The 18,806-nt window shown below is 42.2% G+C and overlaps 1 protein-coding gene across 2 annotated transcripts in view; it reads right to left on the bottom strand.

The window, feature by feature from the left end:
* Nucleotides 1-15,420, bottom strand: part of GRB2 (growth factor receptor bound protein 2) — a 54,818-nt gene extending 39,398 nt beyond the window's left edge. For both annotated transcript variants that reach the window (XM_086762373.1, XM_086762374.1), the window contains exons 1-2: nt 15,275-15,420; nt 10,152-10,366 (exon numbers count right to left, since the gene is read on the bottom strand). In XM_086762373.1, the coding sequence (XP_086618499.1) occupies nt 10,152-10,229 (78 nt within the window). In that variant the 5' untranslated portion in view covers nt 10,230-10,366; nt 15,275-15,420. The remainder of the gene's footprint in view (nt 1-10,151; nt 10,367-15,274) is intronic.
* Nucleotides 15,421-18,806: the final 3,386 nt, after the last annotated feature.

Here is an 18,806-nt window from a genome sequence, read left to right as displayed (position 1 = left end):
AATAACTTATCTCTAGATAGTACCATTTTGCATTATGGGAATTTAACAGTAGTGTACAGATGGACTCAAAACTGGTGTAGAAAGATGCACAGAAAGTGTGGCCATCAGAGGCTGCTAAAACACCGTAGTTCGGACACTCACTTATCACTTCCAGGGCTAAGGATATGTCTTGACAATATATTCTTCAAGGACATGGAAAACATTACAGAAACATAAAATTCAGCTATGGGATATATGCACAACAGGTTTTCCTGATACTGGCCCAACAAGGCACACTTGTCAAGCTGATGTTCATGTCACCAAAATTCAAGTAGCATTGGAAGGCAAGGTTGGGAAAAGCTATTTTAAATGTCAAATTTCACCTTTTAAAAGTTTTCATTGTACTTGTCTCCATTACAGCTGCCACTTCCTCCTCCTCGTTTTCCTCCTTGCATTTGTTTCTTCCCTTCCTCCGCAATTGCAGAATACACTTTGAGCACTTGTTTGCATCCCATCCCCCCTCACCCCCCAAGAAACCAGGGGAGTGTTCCTTGCTTAGTTATGACCTCAGTAGTAGATTACAGTACAAGACCTACACAGGAGCTCAGAAAAAACCTCTTTTCCAGAAGAACTAGCGAAAGATGCACACTTCTACAGCTTAAAATCCTTCCTAGTATTCAAAAGAAAAAAAAAAAAATCACTTAAACCTGAAATATAAGCATAGCTCTTTGCAAGGAGACCATAATCTACCGTTAACAGCAGAAAGTAAAAGTCAGATCAAATGGTCAAAATGTCACACTCATTTATGCTAAAGAAGTGTAGATAACAAAAGAATACTAAAAATTTGACTGCACGTAAAGATTTATAATGGAAAAACCTACTCAGGCTCTGTAAGAGTTACATGGTTTAAAGTTTTGTGCCAATTTCTCACAAACCAGAGGGCTGACTAGCTTAGACCACAAGTCTTCCGCACTAGCAGAGCTACTACGATTAGTGGAACCTGCTGGCTCATACATAACTCATGAAGAAATTCCCCCCTTTCCCCCCAAGGGAAACAATTTTGCATAACAGCAGCACTTTTTTCCCCCTCCACATGTAAACCTGTAGAGTTTTAGTACAAGTTAGAACAAGAATTAGGTCGGCTCAATGCAGAAAGTATGAATTCCAGAGACAAATTATTTAAATAAGACAGTTTAGAAATTAACAGTATAATTACAGTTCAGCTGAACCAAATAAAATGCTTTTTGCTCTCTGCGTGAGGTCCAGCTGCAGTAGAACCAACATCCAGTTCACAACAAGGCGTGCACGTTGACATGAACACATGCAAAGAAGCTAAATAAATGTACTAAGTATTCTCTTTCTATATTTTATTTATAAAGATCAGTAATGTTTGAACATCACAATTGCAAATTAATTACTCTATAGAGGCTGACAAAAACAGCTATCCTAACCTCTGCCTTATTCCATTTACCATCCTGACTTGTCCCCATGGACTTCAAAAAAATAATTGATTTCATGAATCTTCAACAACAGGACTGTATCTGTTTTCACAACCTCAAACAATTGCAAACGAAAGGATCCAAGATCAGGTACAGAAACTCAAGTGAGCAATCATTCCTTGGGGGGGGGGGGAGAGAGAGGAAGTCTCTTAAGCAATTCAAGACATCAAAGATTTTTTAAATGGGCTTTTATTTAGTATCTACAGAAAAAACACTATTCTTCTAGTAAAGAGAGAAATACAGGCTGAGGAAAATTACTAACGCAACTATTTAAAATGCAAATTTCAGAGGCACTTAGTAACTAATCAGGAAGGATTGTAGAGTAGCAACTGGGTTTCAGGAATGTAACAAATACCCTAAAAATAACAATCATGAGCTTAGAAACTGTCAGTTCACTTTTGGCTCTATTAAAGCTCAGCTGTACAACGCCATGTGTTTAGTACACGTCACCACGAAAAAAACACATTCTTCAGTTTGTTAAACCAATTCTCACTTGAGTTGTCAGATTGGTGGCACCAATCGTGCACGTAACACATAGGAACAAGTTTAGTCTCCAACAGTCTGCTTCACAATTGCTTTTGTATTCCATTTGAATACCTACTTTTATGAGGTGTTACAAGATTACTTCAAAGTTGAAGGCATGTGCCACTCACGAGCAGTGCTTGAAATACTCAGCAACAGGGCACAAGCCTAGAACATGATAAAGTGCAGCTTGAAGGTTGACAGATTGAGATTGACATTGCTGCTGCTCCATCTAAAAAGATATGGATATCTGAGGGAAAGTCACAACTTTATACACCATTCCCCACACTGCAGGTAATGCAAAAGAAAAAAAAAAAAAAAAATCACAGAAAGTATTCTCCTATCTTATTTTCTCTTCCAAGGCCCAAAGCATCTAAAACCCATGTTTTTATTTCCTTACATATATTCTAGTCATTGATGTTTGCCCAACTTGAGAGATAACATTAACTGGCCACTGCAGAGCCAGCAAAGGAAATGAAAAAGAAAAAACTGCTGTGGGATAAAGCTGCAGATAAGAATTTGCATATCGAACTACTGGAGTACCAGTTTGCTGATCTGCATAGAAACGCAGAACGCATACAAGGCATCACTCATTTTCAGGGAAAACTGGAAAACGGGAAATGAGAGAGATCAAAGGCAGCTTTCCAAACAAAATGCCAAATAAAGTATTTGCTTGATCACTTTTCTACCTAAACATTCAATTCACAAGTAAGAAGGTGGCCAGCACCTATCCCACCAGCACTGAAAGAAAGGAGTGGGGGCAGGGGGGAAGAAAGGAAATAGGCTTATCCTTTGCTATACATCTTGCAAATTACAGCCAGCTCAGACATCAATGCATCACACACCCTGTAACACAGAACTAAGCACAGACTAAGTTCATGTTGAATCCCACCATGTGGTTATCGTTATTCCAGCTACCAGAAAATTAGCTTGGATACAGCTACAGAGGATACAGTCCCATCTCTTGACTACGCAGTGCGGACGTACCTGTAATCCTCTGTGCAGAGAGGTGTAGCAGACTCTGCTCAGTTCTGCTTATTGCTTTAACAACACTCTGCTATCAAACCTGGAAAGGACATTCTGCAGTTCAACATCACAGACCAGAAAAAAAAAAGTGAAGTTACATACACAGTCACACAGGAAAAACTCAAAACTCATCTCAACTACTTCATGTATGTTGACAGATCCTTTGCTGATGCCCATTACGTGAATTGCTTTAAAGGTGCTTTGGGGTGGGGGGGGGGGGGGGGAAGAGTTTGGATTTTTTGAAGTTGTTTATTGTTCAGATTCTAGAACTAGCTTTAATTTTTCAAAACTTTCAAGACCTACATAAATAAAATTATTAACAACTTAACAAAGGTTTTAATTTAAATGTAACCAGTAGGTTAAATATGAACATCTGGCATGATTAGTATAATAGCCTTAAATTAATACAAAAATTCAGTCTCACAGCAATCACAAAGATGTCCTAATGTTATCTTTAGCAGTTCTTCCAGTTTCGATTTATATTGTAAAAGTCATCATATTTGGTGAATTACATTCCCTTTTTGCTTAATGTGAGATTATAAGATTTCTGGCTCAAGTGTTGTGATGGGACTAATGCTTAATTTACTTTCATTTTCAAAGAAATAGAATTCCAGGGATGCCCCATCCCTGGAAATGTTCAAGGCCAGGCTGGATGAGGCTCTGAGCAACCTGATCTAGTCGAAGATGTCCCTGCTCCTTGCAGGGGGCGGTTGGACTAGATGACCTTTGAAGGTCCCTTCCAACCCTAACCATTCTACGATTCTAGTTTTGCCCAGAGCATTTTTTCCTATGTTTAGGCTTTAGTTATTGATTTCTGGTCTACAGCCACTGGCAACTTTAAAGCAGTAGGGATTTTATCAAGGGGTCATATAGTTCACTGCTTATGTTAGGCTGAGCTGTACACAGACAAACTGGATTCCTTATCTCCCTTTGCTTAGTAGGATCCTTATCAATTATAGTGAGAAATCAGAAAAACCCAAGTTTCCCTACAAACAGGATCCCTCCTGCTTCCCCAGTTAGCAGGGCTCTGCACAGAAACTGGAAAACTACCTTTATGACACTCTCAATCCTTTATAATGCCACTAGAAGCCATCAGCCCTCTTCCCGTCCTCCAACTGTGTGTGATCAAGTTTTTACTATTCCCATTAAAAAAAACCTACATCAAAGTTAATCCATTAACATCTGGGATGTTCCTCAGAGTAATAGATTTTCTTGACCTGAAATTCTCAGACATTCCCTCATTAGATAGTTATCATGAGAGAAATGTCACTTAACCAAAGAGGAGAAATTACATTTTTGTGTATTCAGTAAATAAAAACAAAACAGCATGACATTGGCTACAGTTTGACACATCATGTTGAACAAAGCAGGTAAATAATTTAGCAAGTTAAATTTTGATTTGCTGATATGTCTATGCTAACACTTTTCCTAGGTCTGTCACACCAGCCATATGAAAAGCTCAACCTTGCAGAGAAGCTGTAACAATAGCACTTCCATTTAATTGTCAAAATGCAGCTGGAGCTTCGAATTAGCATCATTCCCCCTGCTTACACAGAATGTAATACATGTTCAGTCAATATAATAAAATTAGCTGAGCTGACCACTAGCTTTAACCAGTGTCTTGTTTGACATTCAAAACTCCCATAGGCTTCAGATAGCACAGAGCTCACAAGAGCTAATCTTCCTCAGCTTTCAGTTTAAAGAATCATCACAAATAGCTAGTAAATAAAAACAAAGATGCTATTTTTAAGGAGGAATGTATTTACTCCTTGCTTGCAAAGACTGCTTTACACCTTCAGTCTGGAATACTCCATGTTTATGTCTTCTGCACAGAGACACCTTCAGCAACGCAATCCTGTTCTAAGCAGGTCTGAGCTCTTTTACAAATACAGAACACGAGTGTTTTCTTTTTTGGGCATACGCGCCTTGTGGAGGCTAGGTTGTTCCTTCCCACAGCCCTTCTCCCCAGAGCCTAGAGAAGTTGGCTAATAAACACATCCCTCCTCCAGATTACTATGATACATTAAGAGGTACAATACTTGAGAAGTTCCTACTAAAAACATCAGCATTGAATAACTGGGTAGACCAGAAGAACGCAACCTCTTATGGTAGCATCTTTTTGTAACATGGATCTCCAACTGCCAGGATGCTAAATGAATTACAATTAAGAAAACTGTACTTGGCTTTATGAGTCTCTAATTTTCTGACAGTTTTGTCTTCTTAGACACATACTGATGATAAATATCATTTTCATTCAAGGCCTCCAGCCAAAGAACATGCTCTAAGCACACCTTTACAAATCCACCACCACATTCAATGGAGTTGTCACTCACAGCTAAGTCACATAATAACGTAGGTTGGAAGGGCCTCTGGAAGTCACCCAACCCACTCTCCTGCTCAGAACAAGTCTAATTAGACCAGAGTGCTCAGGGACTCATCTGGGTATCTCTAGGGATGGGAATTCCGCAACTTCTCTGGGCAATCTGTTCTAATATTTGACCTATTTCACTACAAAGCACGCAGTGCTTGCAATCTGCCTGAACCATTAATTCAGAAAATTATTTCTCATACATTAAAATCATCAAGACCACACTGAGTCCACCCCCTCACAAAAAACAGGGAAAGATTAAGGAGGTGTGTAAGGAAGGGAGAGGAAGGATGAGAGAGAAGACAATTTCACCCAAAACAGAGGGGAAAGCCTTTGCACTACTCTTCAGCCATGAATTTCTGTTCTCTAGCACAGACACCACAACATACCAGCCAATGCATGGGAGGTCAAAGGCAACGGATGAGGAAGAAGAGAATAGAGATCACGCTCCCCTTGTTTATCATACTCCTCCTTCTATTCAAAACTGTTTCACTGTATTCATACACAGAAAAATGGTTTTCATGCAGGAACTGAAAATGCCATCTCAGCATCAACTGTTTGCCAACACTCAATCCTCTTAAAGGCTGACAGAAAGAAAATAAGTCTGGTGGCAAACAATCATGTGAACAGAACCTGCAGTGACTGTCAAGTGTATGATCAGAGTAGGAAAAGAATCTTGGCTTTCTTGAGTGAAATCGTCAAATGATCAAAATCCTATCAAGGAATTCCTTCTTTTAGAATATAGCCAGTTTGTGCGGCACACAAAAGTGAAAAACCCAGAATTACAGATGATGAAGGCCTTCTCTTTATAACACCACCCAAATAATTTTATTCATAAAGTCAATAAAGTAACCCTGATTTAATTGTGCTGACAACTACTGGAAACAGGAACTTATTCAGTTCTTCGGAAGATCACTTCCCAGCTATGCCCCAACTCTATGACAGAAGAAGAACAAAGAGGAAATGGAGCAATGGCCTATAGCTTTTTAAAAAACTCACAACTCTGACATTCAAGATATTAGCGAATATGTTTAATGCTTCTGTATTAACCATGCAGAAATGGTTATCAGAGCACCATGGTATTAACTGTACACTTCAGATTAGCTGTAGTAGGAACAGAGAAAAGAAATTACAAGACAAAAAGCATTTTTCTTCCCTCCTCCCTGCCCTGCCAAACCACCAGCAAGTATTAGCACACATTAGGTCTGGATACTCGCCAGTTAGCACAAAGGCCAATAAAATCAGAAGCTGCTAGAAATACAATAGTTTTTGGGAACACAAAACTTGAATAACAAATATGGATAGAGACTGAACTTAATTACTCCAACTTCAATAAACACAGCAAGTGAAAGGGGAAAAGGCTGAATAGCTGACACTTGTCATGATGCTTTTTCAAAGTGTAAAACAGTAAATAAAAATTTCAAGTAGGAATCCCTCAGTCTCCTTTTTTCACCTTTTTACATAAGGGGACAGGCTATCTTCACGCCCCCAATAGGATCCCAGTCACCAACAAGTTTTTGTGAAGCAACTACCAGTACACGAAACTAATATTGATCTTGAGAGCTGCAGCACCGTACTGTAACCAGAAGACACAGAAGGAAGCAGCAATCTTTCCTTCCTCTGAAAGGGGCTCGGCAAGTAGTACTTAGTGAATTTTAAAAGTTTAAAGAAAGTTATCAGTTTGCATCTCATGAATGGCAATACCACACACTGCTACAGGACCACTAGACAAAAGGGCAAGAAGATCCAGTGTACTGCCAGGGTTAGGAAAATCATAGAACCAGCTTTTACCATATCATGCCCACAAAAGAAAAGGCCAAGCACTTTTCCTCTTCACTCAGCTGTTTTATAATTGCAAGCCAAAGGTCAACTATCTTCACTCACTTTTGGAAACCAGCCACAAGATTACTACCAGCCAGCTTAATGGCTACAGTTCAAATGCTATTCAATCAAGTCCTGAATATGTGGTATGCGGCAGTAATGGCACCGTGACATCATAAGCAAGTTATCTGCTGAAATCAGAGAGAGTCAGACAGTGTGCGTCTTTGCCTTCTTTCCCCACAAAGAGAAACGTGAACATTTAAGGAGTGGGAATTAAAAGTGTTACAGATTTTGTTCCTCCCTTAGTGTGGCCAAGGCAAAACATTTCTCTGTGAAAAAATCTTTTGCCATCATTGTATATGCCATCAAACTAACTTGACTTTCTGGAGGTGCATCGAGACAGGTGTCTAATAGCTAGATTTGAAGAAGTCTTCACTACACATCAAGTTGCATGTGCATCTCAGCAAGGGATATCTAAAGAGCAAAGCGTGCAGGTGCATTCAACATGTTACAAGTTTATTTCTCTTCCAAATACACTCAAGGGCAGCAGGATTGATCTGATTAATAAGACAGATCACATGAGGCACATGAATGGGATACCCTAAGATTTCTCAGTCATGAGCAAAGTACTAACAAAATAGATCTGGCATGTTTGACTGAAATTAACTTCCACACTCGGAAATACATTTGAAGTGAACCAGACTTTCAAAATGACAATGCACCACAGAAGTTTGTTAGTCTGAGGAAAGTAACAATTCTAATTGTTGTTGCCTTATTTGTCTGAAATTTGCCAGCTTTAGACAAAGAACCTTACCATGCTGCACAAAACTCATCTCAACTATGTGCTGAAGGAGGCTTCCTGAAACTCTTGGAGTTTCCACTAACTTTAGTGATAATCTTGAGCAATTTACCATTTCTGTGACTCAGTTTACTCATCTATGAGGTAAATACATACAATTTGTAAGCATTTTCAGATCATGAGCTGAAAGGAAATACTGAAGAACTGTTCATCAATGCTTTGAGGAAGTGTTCAGCCTAGGTTTTGTGCAGAGTAGGAAGATCCCTCTCTGTATTCCAGGAAAAACACAATTATTAATGTAGTGTAACAGCATACATACCACCATGCTTCTATTACCGTAACAAAACTTGTATCTATGGGATGACATCAAGTGACTAGGACTCAAGAACATCTTACTATCAGTCACTGTGCACAGTTGTAAGAGTTTTAGCAGAGACTAAACTTTCAAAAATCAAAAAAAAGTTATTTTCAATTCTTAGAGAAGAAAATATTTTAAAATTAATGCAACCTTTACAAGACATTTTTTCATGTACTTCAAACTTCTATACCAAACTAGATGAAAATAATTAAGAATACACTTTAAAATAAACTATATTTCATTGTACTTAATTTTTCCTTCCTGTTTAGCATTTTCTACAAGCTGACTTCAGCTGTGCTCTACTTCAAATACATCATAAAAACTGAGTGCAGTTAGTAGTAACCCAAAATAGAAAAATACAGCTCAGGTTAAGACAAATAAATGAAAGGTTATCACAGAAGACTTCTAAAATTCTGACAATCTTAAATGTTTAAAAACAGTAAAAGGAAATATTCCAGTAATTTACACAAACATTGGAACTGAGGTCTACAAGTCTAACAGGCCCATTGTAGGCCAGGGAGACGTAGAATACATAATTATTTTTAAAATTAACAATCTTGAAGCAGGATACATACTTGCAACCTTTACCTGTTGATGGCCACACAATATTACTGCACTTTTAACAAAGCCACAGTTATGTCATTGAAATACCAGTCCTAAAAGATGCATGTTAAGTTTAAACGTAGAAGATGTTTTTTCCAACTTATCTTAAAATAGTAGTTAAATCAAGCCTTCCCTGGGAAAAATTTTGAACAGATGAGTAATCCCACTGAGGTCTGCAGGACTTTATTTATCAGCATACACAAATTTACAACCTTGCATCTGCAGGAGAGGCACCTCTCAAAACAGTTTCTACTCAAAGCATTTTAGCAGCTTAAAACACTTAATTCTAAATACATCACTTTGGAAAGGTAAAGCTCCTCTTATAAATTTATGGAGAAATACTGACTCTGAATGAAACTCCATTAAAACATTCTGCAATATGGCTCTTATTACTTGGAAGCAACAAAGCTTGTGCTTCACTGAGGCCAAATCACTAGGATTTTTATATTTTACTCCCTCTTCAAAATAAAATTTTGGGCTTGCTCTGTGTGTCTAGTTCTTTCAAATAAAGTTTCAGAAATTCAAATACTTTTCAAATTCCTTTAATATAGCCAAGATGAAGTCTAAAAAGCCTCTGATATACTGAAAGAACTATATACCAAAAGTCCTCCAAGGCACTCCAACATCCACTTACATGTGCACAGATCCATTAAATATTCAACCACAAGCTTATCACTCAAGTTCATCAGGACTGAAGACAAAACTCAGCACCAATATTTGACGGTCTGATGCTAAAAGATTATCTACTGAGAAATAATCTAATCACTGTTCTTTGATATTGGAATCCTTGGCAGGAGGCAAAGGAAAGGAATACCAAATTGATCTTGATTATTTTAAGGGGTTTCCTCTCATGGAAGGGATTTCAGTGTAGAGATTATCTTGTACTTCTGCTTATTTGCTACCGTGTTTATGACTAAGTTTTCACACACTAATCTCAGAAGAGATGAGTGAGAGACTTTGGGATGCACACTTAACACAGAAACAAATCAGCCTCTACTGCTCTTAAGAGAGGTCAGGCTGGGACTGAGGAAATCTTGAGGCATCCTGTTAAACGGAGATGGCGTTCACTGCGGACCCAAAACAGGGTCAGGTCTGTCGGACAGGAAGAGAGTGAGGAGAGAAGCTGAAAACCCCGGGGTGAAAGAGGGCACTTCCGAGCCCTTACCCTCCACTTACCTTAAGGATATCCCCCCGTTTGAAGCTCAGCTCGTCATCTGCAGTGGCTTTGAAGTCGTACTTGGCGATGGCTTCCATGCTGGGGCTGCCGCGCACGGCGGTGCGGGCGGTGGGAAGGAAGCGCTCCCCGAAGCCTCCGCTCCTCCCGCGGCCCGGCTCCGTCCGAGACGCCGGCCCCGTCTCTCACATACAGGGAGGCCGGGGCACGATCCGCCCTAGGGGACGGTGAGAAGGAAGAGACGGGCCATTAGGGGAAGTGGCACGGATCGACGGCCGCGGCCGCGCCCAGAGCCGCTCCCGCGGCTTCCTCCCGCCGCCGCCGGCCCGAGTGACACGTCCGGCGGCCAATGGCCGCCCCGAGGCCCCGGGGAGGGGCGGCACCGGCCCGCGGGAGGAGCTGCCCGCCCCCGCCCCGCCGGAGTTCCCCTCTCCCGCCGGGAAACACTCGCTCCTCGCAGTTTTCATTCCGGTCAGATCGAACGGGCAACAGGACGTGTCGGGGCAGCCCCGCCGAGGGCTGCGGGCGGGGAGCAGCGCGGTCGGGCATCGCTGCTGACCTCGGCCCCGCCGTGCGGACAGGCGGCGGTGAGGGCCGGGCACGGGGACAGACCGGTCTGTAGACAGCTTACATCATAAATTGGCTTTTCCCATTCACAGTCAATTTAAATACCATCAGTTAGATAAAGCAGAGAATACTGCTGTGGGTCCTCTATAACGGGACTTTCTTGGAACTGAAATGCCTATCAAAAAGTGTCCTTACATAGAGACAAAAGTTTGGGCTCACTCTGTCATAAAAGCAAACATTCTGGAATTCCAGCAGCAGGTCTCGAGCAGCAGAACATGCTAAAAAAAAAATCTTTATAAGAACAGCATTGATCTTAATTATTTTAAGGGGTTTCAATCAGCAAGTTTGTGTATCTCTTACGGGCCCAGAGAAGAAATTACATCAAACCTGGCAAGGCATACGTAGACACACTGAAACCACTGAAATTTTAATCTCAGGTTAGAACAGGAAGAATTTAATCTAACTCCAGCTACATTTGATAGCAGAGAAGGTAAAGGATCAGAAAAAAAAAGTTTAAAAACATCATGAATACCCCTCTGACAAAACAGCTGAGAGCTGGCATTTGTCAACAACAATTCAAGACAAAAGAGATCTGACAAACACCAGTGAACCCACACACCTGCTAATTCAATCTCTGCAGTTATGGCCAGAAAGAGCCCTGCTATATGCAAAGGCAGCAGACGGCAATAGTATCTTCTCATTTCGGAGAAAAACCTGCCTTACACAAACATAGTTCAGCAATTAACATGCTCATATTCCGTGAGTCCCATGTTTGCCCAAACTTCAGTTCCCCATAAAGAATAACGAAGCTCGAGGCAAACACCAGAACTGAGATTTCTGTCAGAGGAAACTGGCAGAACAAGAAGAGGTATTTACAGGACTTACCTTGATCAAAAAAAAAAAAAAAAAAAAAACCAGCTTAGTGAAGTCCCCATATGGACAGGGCTTGAGGATTTCTTTCATACTCCTACACAGCACTACTGAAACATCAGTAAGACGTAAAAAAAGTAAAGCTGTCAACAGCCATGAAGATTGCAACTGAACACTCTGCCTGTGCTACTGCAGCTATTGGAAATAAACACAGTGGATCCAAGCTTTGACCAACACACATAACTAAAACAAAAGAGTGTATCATCTTAGCTTCATTTTGATGAATTTAAAATACTTAATTTTAGTTTCAATGCTGATGAAAAAGCATCTGTCTTTCTTATATCAGTCTTCCACACTGTACTAGCATACTCATGCAAACAGCAACAGTAACTTCCCTTTGCTGGGAACATTTTCCCCTTGCCAGCCTCTATCGTGTTCAGTTCACCATCTCCTCACCTTTCTAACCTGGTCTCTGTTTCTCTTTTTTTTAAAAGGGATGGCATTTTTAATTTTCTGCTGTTATAGCAGTATTAAGAAACAACATGAACGACTGCATACAAAGCAAGGGAAAATGCAAACATTTGCTTAAGCATACTGACTACATGTCCTGGACATTTCATGGTAAATATCATTGGTTTCTGTTCCTTCTTAAAAGATATGGCAGCATCATTTCAGTGTTTCAAACAGCCCAATGCTACATATGAAGATATGTACCATTATAGGGGCACACAAACACCATCAACTTAAGGGAATACTGCTTGAAAACCCTAAGTTCCAAACCTAAGAATGTAACAGCAAGTCGCACAACTTAAAGAATATTTTATAGGCTCAAGACACATTTAAATAAAGAAATTACTGCCAATTGGTAAATGCTCCTTTCTTTGGGGTGCCGTACTACCTAGTACGGCACTAGCATCTAAGAATAACTGAAGGAGTTAATACACAACTTTCTTAGAGAAACTGATGCAGCATTTCCAAGAACTATACCAGCATTTCCTTGAGTTTAGCAACAGTACAACATTGGGAATTTTTTCAGCACAATTCAAGATGAAAGAAATTCATCACGCAATTTTCTTTAAACATGCATTCGTGTTACTACCACCATCATATATATTGTCAGCATGTAAAGAGGGATGTTTCTAGGTAACAATACTAACAACAGCTGCAGTGTAGAACAAAACTTTAACCCTCCTGACTTTAGGCAAAAGTGGAGCTGAAGTTTATGCACAAACGCTATACGTAAATTAGTGAAAAGCTTTGACAATATTAAACCAAGAAGATACTTATACAGCAAATGTCAGAAAAGGTAAACTTAGGACATCAATTCCCTTAAAGAGCATTTGCTGTTCACTAATCTTATTAAGTAAGTTCTTATAAACAGTCAGACACATAATTATTAAAACATAAGCAAACTAACTGCCCAACAAGGCAAAAAATAAGCTTACTGTGGAAGTAGCTTGTGCTAGGTCTCTGCCCACTGAGAGCACAGGTGTAGGTATTTGCTTCAAGCAGACAGCACTGATACAGGACACACTGCAAATACTATAAGTGTACCTCAGTTCCACAGACTTCAAATGGAATAACAAAGGTACGAATGAATAACAGTTAAAATATGAATACAATGAATACATACTACAAAAATTACCAGATGATCTTACTAGAGACATAATTAAGATTTCTCAGAACACTAGTGTGTTTTTAATCTTTCTCCTTACTGTGATTCGGGGCTTTTGCTCTTAAAAAAAAAATCTAGGAGGGAGGACAGGAAGAAAAGGCAGCAGATGCAACTAACAGTAAATTCTTATTAGTAATAGAATGCTGCAGCTTAGGATGGAACTGCCATAGCAATCATAAATACAAACCTCCCTGTTGTAGCCAACAGGAAACAATTCTCACATTCTTTTCAACAGATATTTCAAAAAACACAACAGCAAAGGCAGGCTTTTTATACTGCTCTTACAAACAGCATTTTTTTTCTAGGAAGTGAGAGCTTTCTCATTGTTTTATTTCCACTGGTTTGCTGTTCTTCTGGAAAGTGATATAGACGGGAATAGAAGAACAGACAGTTTAGAAGAGCCAAAGTGAGGGAAGAAAGAAAATATATTCAGTGAAAGATTTTGTAAAGAATCGGATCCTAAGCTTCATCAGCTGTTATAGGACAAAACATTCCTGAGGGTGCTGAAAAGAAAAAAAAAGTGTTGATACATCTTGTTGAAGACATACAGTTAAGTGTCAGGCTCTATACAAAAGAATAGAAAGAAAAAATCATAAGGGCAGAGCACTAATTCAAATTAGCCAAATAAGGAAGTAGAACATAATAAACAAATGAGGCAAAATATAAACTAAAATTATCAACATATAAAAACCAGAACATTCAGAGTCATAAATGATACTCATCATCTACTTGCTTAATATATTTCAACTTCCTTGAGTACATCTTGTCAGAGGACAACTCAAGATATCACTTATAAAACTAAAATACAGCACAAAGCATAGATATCAGATCAAATCATTCTATAAGGTAGTAGAAAATTTCATGTCTGACAAGCTTTATTTATTGCCTATATTTATTTATTTATTCTTATTTTAAACTGTATAAAGCAGCTTTAAACATTACAAGCTTGCCTGGTATGAAATACTTAAAACACTACATGACTATAGTAAGAGGTGATAATAATTGAAAGGTCTTTTTTGGCACAATTTCTCAACATCCAAAGTTTGCAGAAAAATGGATTATAAATAACACAGTGTGTGAAGAAAACAGTCCGTGACCCTTCGAATTCTGGCCCTTGACCACAGGCATTTAATAATTTTTAAAACAAGGAATGAACTTCTCTAAACACTGTATTTATCTATGAACTGCTCTCCCAGTTATTAACTATGCTACAGAGTATTTTTCTCTTTAGGTTATAAAAGAGATGTCTGAGTCAGATGATGTGGGAGTTAACAAGACTGCATGCTTGTCTTCTACAGATTATTTGAAACTAAATTGGCAAGTTAAACCTTATCCCACAAAACCAATATTGAATCTCAAGCAGTAAGTTCAGAAGAGAAAAACGTACCTCTCTTTCATAGAAACTCACGTTTGAAGCATGACCCGAAAGGTCTTTGGAGAAAGAAAGGAAGGGACGTTAACCTGCCTACAGGGTATTTGCAACCTTTCAACCTTTGGAAGCGGCCCGAAGTTACTGAAGAACTCTTCCGGGGAATATTAAAAACAAGTCCCAAGAACCACCATCAGACAATACTCCACAGACGTAGGGCAAAGCGGGCTAAAGCCCGTCCAGGGGACCCAAGCACGGAAAGCAGCCCCGGACAGGGAGCCTCGCCTCGTAGATAACGCCCCTACAGCCCCGGAGCTCATTCCAGCCCCCACCCACCCCGCACCCCCGAGGAGCGCCCAGAACCCCAGGAAGGCCGCAGCCCGCCGGGGCGCAGGCCCACAGCCCCGGGGCGACGGCTGCGGAGCATAGTGGGGAAAGGAGGGACGCCCCAGTGGCCCAGGCCGCCGCAATGTGACAGGCCCGCCGCCGGAGCCCAGCACGTCCACCACCCCAGTACGGCAAGACCCGCGGCGGGCACGGTAGCCCAGCCCCGCCAGGAAGGCCCTTCCCCGCGCCGCACCGAGGCAGGCCGGGGGGGATCGGCGGCCGGACGCCCGCCCTCCATACACACCCCCCTGACTCACCGCGCAGCGCCGCCCCGCCCGAGGGTCCTCGCCGCCTGCCTGGCCCCACGCGGCCCGGCACGGCCGCCCCTCCAGCGCCGCCTCGGCTGCCACTACGGCTACGTCCCACGGCTACGTCCCACGGCGCCACAGCTGCCGCTGCCGCTGTTCCCGCAACAACTCTCGCGAGAGCGGCCCTGTCAACCGCCCTCTGCGCTCGCGCACCGCCCACCGCGGGAAAAGCGTCTGGGCGCTCACCCGCCCCGGGCAAAGGGCGGGCACTCTCTGCGCATGCGCAACAGCGGGGACTACACAGCCGCCGGGCCGGGGCTGCTCCGAGGCCGCCCCGCGACCCTCCCGCCACAGCCACCGCACCCCACAGCCACCGCCCCGCCCTCCCCGGGCTTGCGCAGAAGCGAGCGGGAAGAGGCCGCAATCGAGGTCCCGAGTGCTCCCGATCACCGCAGCGGTACGGGCCGCGCAACACCGGTACATTAATTTCCCGGGGGAGGAGGCCATGCGTACCGGGCTTCTGGAGGTGAAACCACTCAGGGTTTGCACAGAGTGTTTGCCTAATTTACCCGTGCCTCCGCTTGTCTGTGAGACACAGTTGTCTACCACACCATGGAGCTCGTAATAAGAAATTAATTTAGAAGCTACCTGTGACTTCGGAGAAAACCACACCAGCGTTAAAGCCCAGCAGGGTTTGAGCAGGCACGGAACTCTGAGCAAAGAGCACAGCCGCGCGCACAGCCAGGAGAGCCCGTACAGCTAACCATCCCGTCCGAGCACTGGTCAATGGAGGAAAAACCCACAACGGTGTGGTCACACAGAGCAATTAAAATATGCACACAGAGCAAAATTCAGATTGCACAGGCGACTAATTCCAGGGTTTAACTCTATGACCCCCCCCAACATTCTTTCAGCCACTGAAAAAAAAAAAAAAAAAAAAAGCTTCCCTGTGGCTGTGGTTTCTGAGCAAGAGGCTTTCTACAACTGTACTCCCGCTCCCCTGAAAGGATGAGCCAACTATAGGGGTTACTTCCACCTTGCCCACCCTTGCCCCAGACAGGTCGCTCCCCACTCCCCTACCTGCAAAAAGATGTTGAGACTGGAAGTGCAGAATCTAAGCACACCAGGTACCACAGCATTGAGACATAAGTTGCAGAGTTCACAACTGGGCTCATGTAAATTTAGGATTATTCTGGACCAAGACTACATCTTTAGACATAGATAATAAATATTTTGTTTTATGACAGATAGGCATATTTTCAGCCCCCAGTTAAACCCACTTTCTTTTTTTAAATAAACCACCACACTGGCTGATCTCCCAAGCTGTACTTTGCAGGGGTGATGTCATGGTTTCATCCATACCAAGATAATAACATTAGAATATATACTGCTCTCATACAATTTGGCTTACAAACCATGTTCTGCAAACATTGCCTACTAACATTCTCAATCTAAATGCTTAAGCAGCTTGATAAAGATTCCTGAGAGGTTATTTTTGGATGAAATTTGTGGTTTAAACCCTTAGATCATTTTCTCATCCTAATAGTATTGTACTTAAGGGGGTTTAACTTATTCCTAGATTTGGATGTTGGGGGAAGGTGTAAATTCTCCCAGTACTTCATTCAAAAATTGGAAAGGATGAAGAAAAGGAGCTATAGAAGCTGAGGATGCTACATGTTTCAGACATTCTTTCTGAGGGTGCAGAAGTGATTCATCTAGGATGACAGAAAGATTTATTAAATCGGAGCTAGATTCCAAGATCTCTCCAGTCCCCACTACTTGTTCCTAGAACAGGCTTACAGAATCTGTTTCATGTATGACCTCAAAGTGAGGATTCAGAAGTTCTCAGTAAGCCTTCTACAAGTTAAAAAACATCTTCTCGGAAAAGTTGTAGCAGTTACTTATAGCTGGACTTGAAAAGCCAGATATGGCTAACAGCTGCCATTTGAATGATAGCTGCTTTACAAGGCTGCAGCTGCCCAAATTTAAAAGGGCAGCCCTAGAAAATCAAACAAGCAACACATTTTAGAAACAGCAGAGATCAAAGTGTTATAGAAAGATATTCCTGATAAAGGAGTTGCTGAGATATACTTGCTCGCAAACCAACTACTGTAGAATGTTCCCCCAGCTTGCAAACAAGTTAATGCTTTAGAAAAATATACAACTTACTGTGCAAATACAATGCAGCTTCACTACAGCAAAAGCTGAAATCCTGGCATAACTGTAAGCAAGGGTGAAAAAGGGAACAGAGACATTGTTCTGCTAGAGGATCAATTTCAAATGTTTTTGTAGTCTAGGAATAGCTTGAATTTTCTATGACAGTTTGTGGTAACAAAATATAATCTAAGATTAACTCTGAGTATTTTAAGAAGTACTAAGCATAAGAAAAATTTTGCTGTCAGACATTTCTTTTGGATACCCTTTGAAATGTCTCAGAGCAGTCTGGGGAAATAAATGTACGGGTTTTGCTATGAATAGACCAGAGGAGCAGCCACTCAAGATTTAAAATTGCTGCTTGGAATATTCATGTTAATACCATTTTACTGACGAAAGACAATAGTTACTGATGACATGAGGTTTAACAGCAGTTATGTTAGCGCAAGTGTCACTGAAGACAAACCATAGTGATATGTGCCTTATCTTGACACAGTCTTTAAGCTATGTGTCGTGGTTTTGTTTAGTGAGGGGGGGGCCTAAGGTGGCAGCTTCTGTAGGAAACTGCTGGAAGTTTCCCCTTTGTTCAGTGGACTCGGCCGGGCCTGGGGCGGACCCACTGCTGGCCAAGGCCGAGCCGATTGGTAGCAGAATGTTCCCTGATAACGCCTCTGCGGTAACGTATTTAAGAAGGGGAAAACAGAAAAAAAAAAAAAAGAGAACAGAAGATGTGAAGAAGCTGAGCGGGGGACAGAGGCACAGAGCAGGAGGCGCGAGCCTTGTGGGCCTTGCAGGCCTCACCCTCTGGCCTCCCGCCAGGCAGCCGACTGGGCCCAACTCGGCCCGGCCCGGCTGCAAGAAGTGGAGAGGAGATGAGAAGTGAATGAGATGTAAAAAGATCCTGAGAGGTGTCTGCCAGCCTGCTGTGAGGAACGGCTGCAGACGCCAAGGTCAGTTCAGAAGGAGGGGGAGGAGTAATGCAGCTCCTGGCCAAGATTCCCCTGCAGCCTGTGGTGACGACCATGGTGGAGCAGGTTGTCCCCCTGCAGCCCATGGAGGTCCACGGAGGGGCAGAGATCCACTTGGAGCCCGTGAAGGATCCCGTACTGGGGGAGGTGGATGCCTGAAGGCAGCTGTGGCCCATGGAGGGCCCGCTGGGACAGCTGTTCTGGAGGGACTGCACCCCGTGGAAGAGATGACCCACGCCGGAGCAGTTTCATGAAGGACTGTGGCCCGTGGGAGGGACCCCACGCTGGAGCAGGGGAGGAATGTGAGGAGTTCTTCCCCCAACCATGAAGCAGCGGTGTAAAACAACGCATGATGAACTGACCGCAACCCCTATTCCCTCTTTGCCCCTGTGCCACTCGGGGGGGGAAGGTGGTAGAGA

This window comes from Chlamydotis macqueenii, chromosome 18 (assembly GCF_036417535.1).
Source record: "Chlamydotis macqueenii isolate bChlMac1 chromosome 18, bChlMac1.mat, whole genome shotgun sequence".
Lineage (NCBI taxonomy): Eukaryota > Metazoa > Chordata > Aves > Otidiformes > Otididae > Chlamydotis > Chlamydotis macqueenii.
The sequence above is the reverse complement of the archived record's forward strand: the minus strand, read 5'-3'. Positions and strand labels throughout refer to the sequence as shown.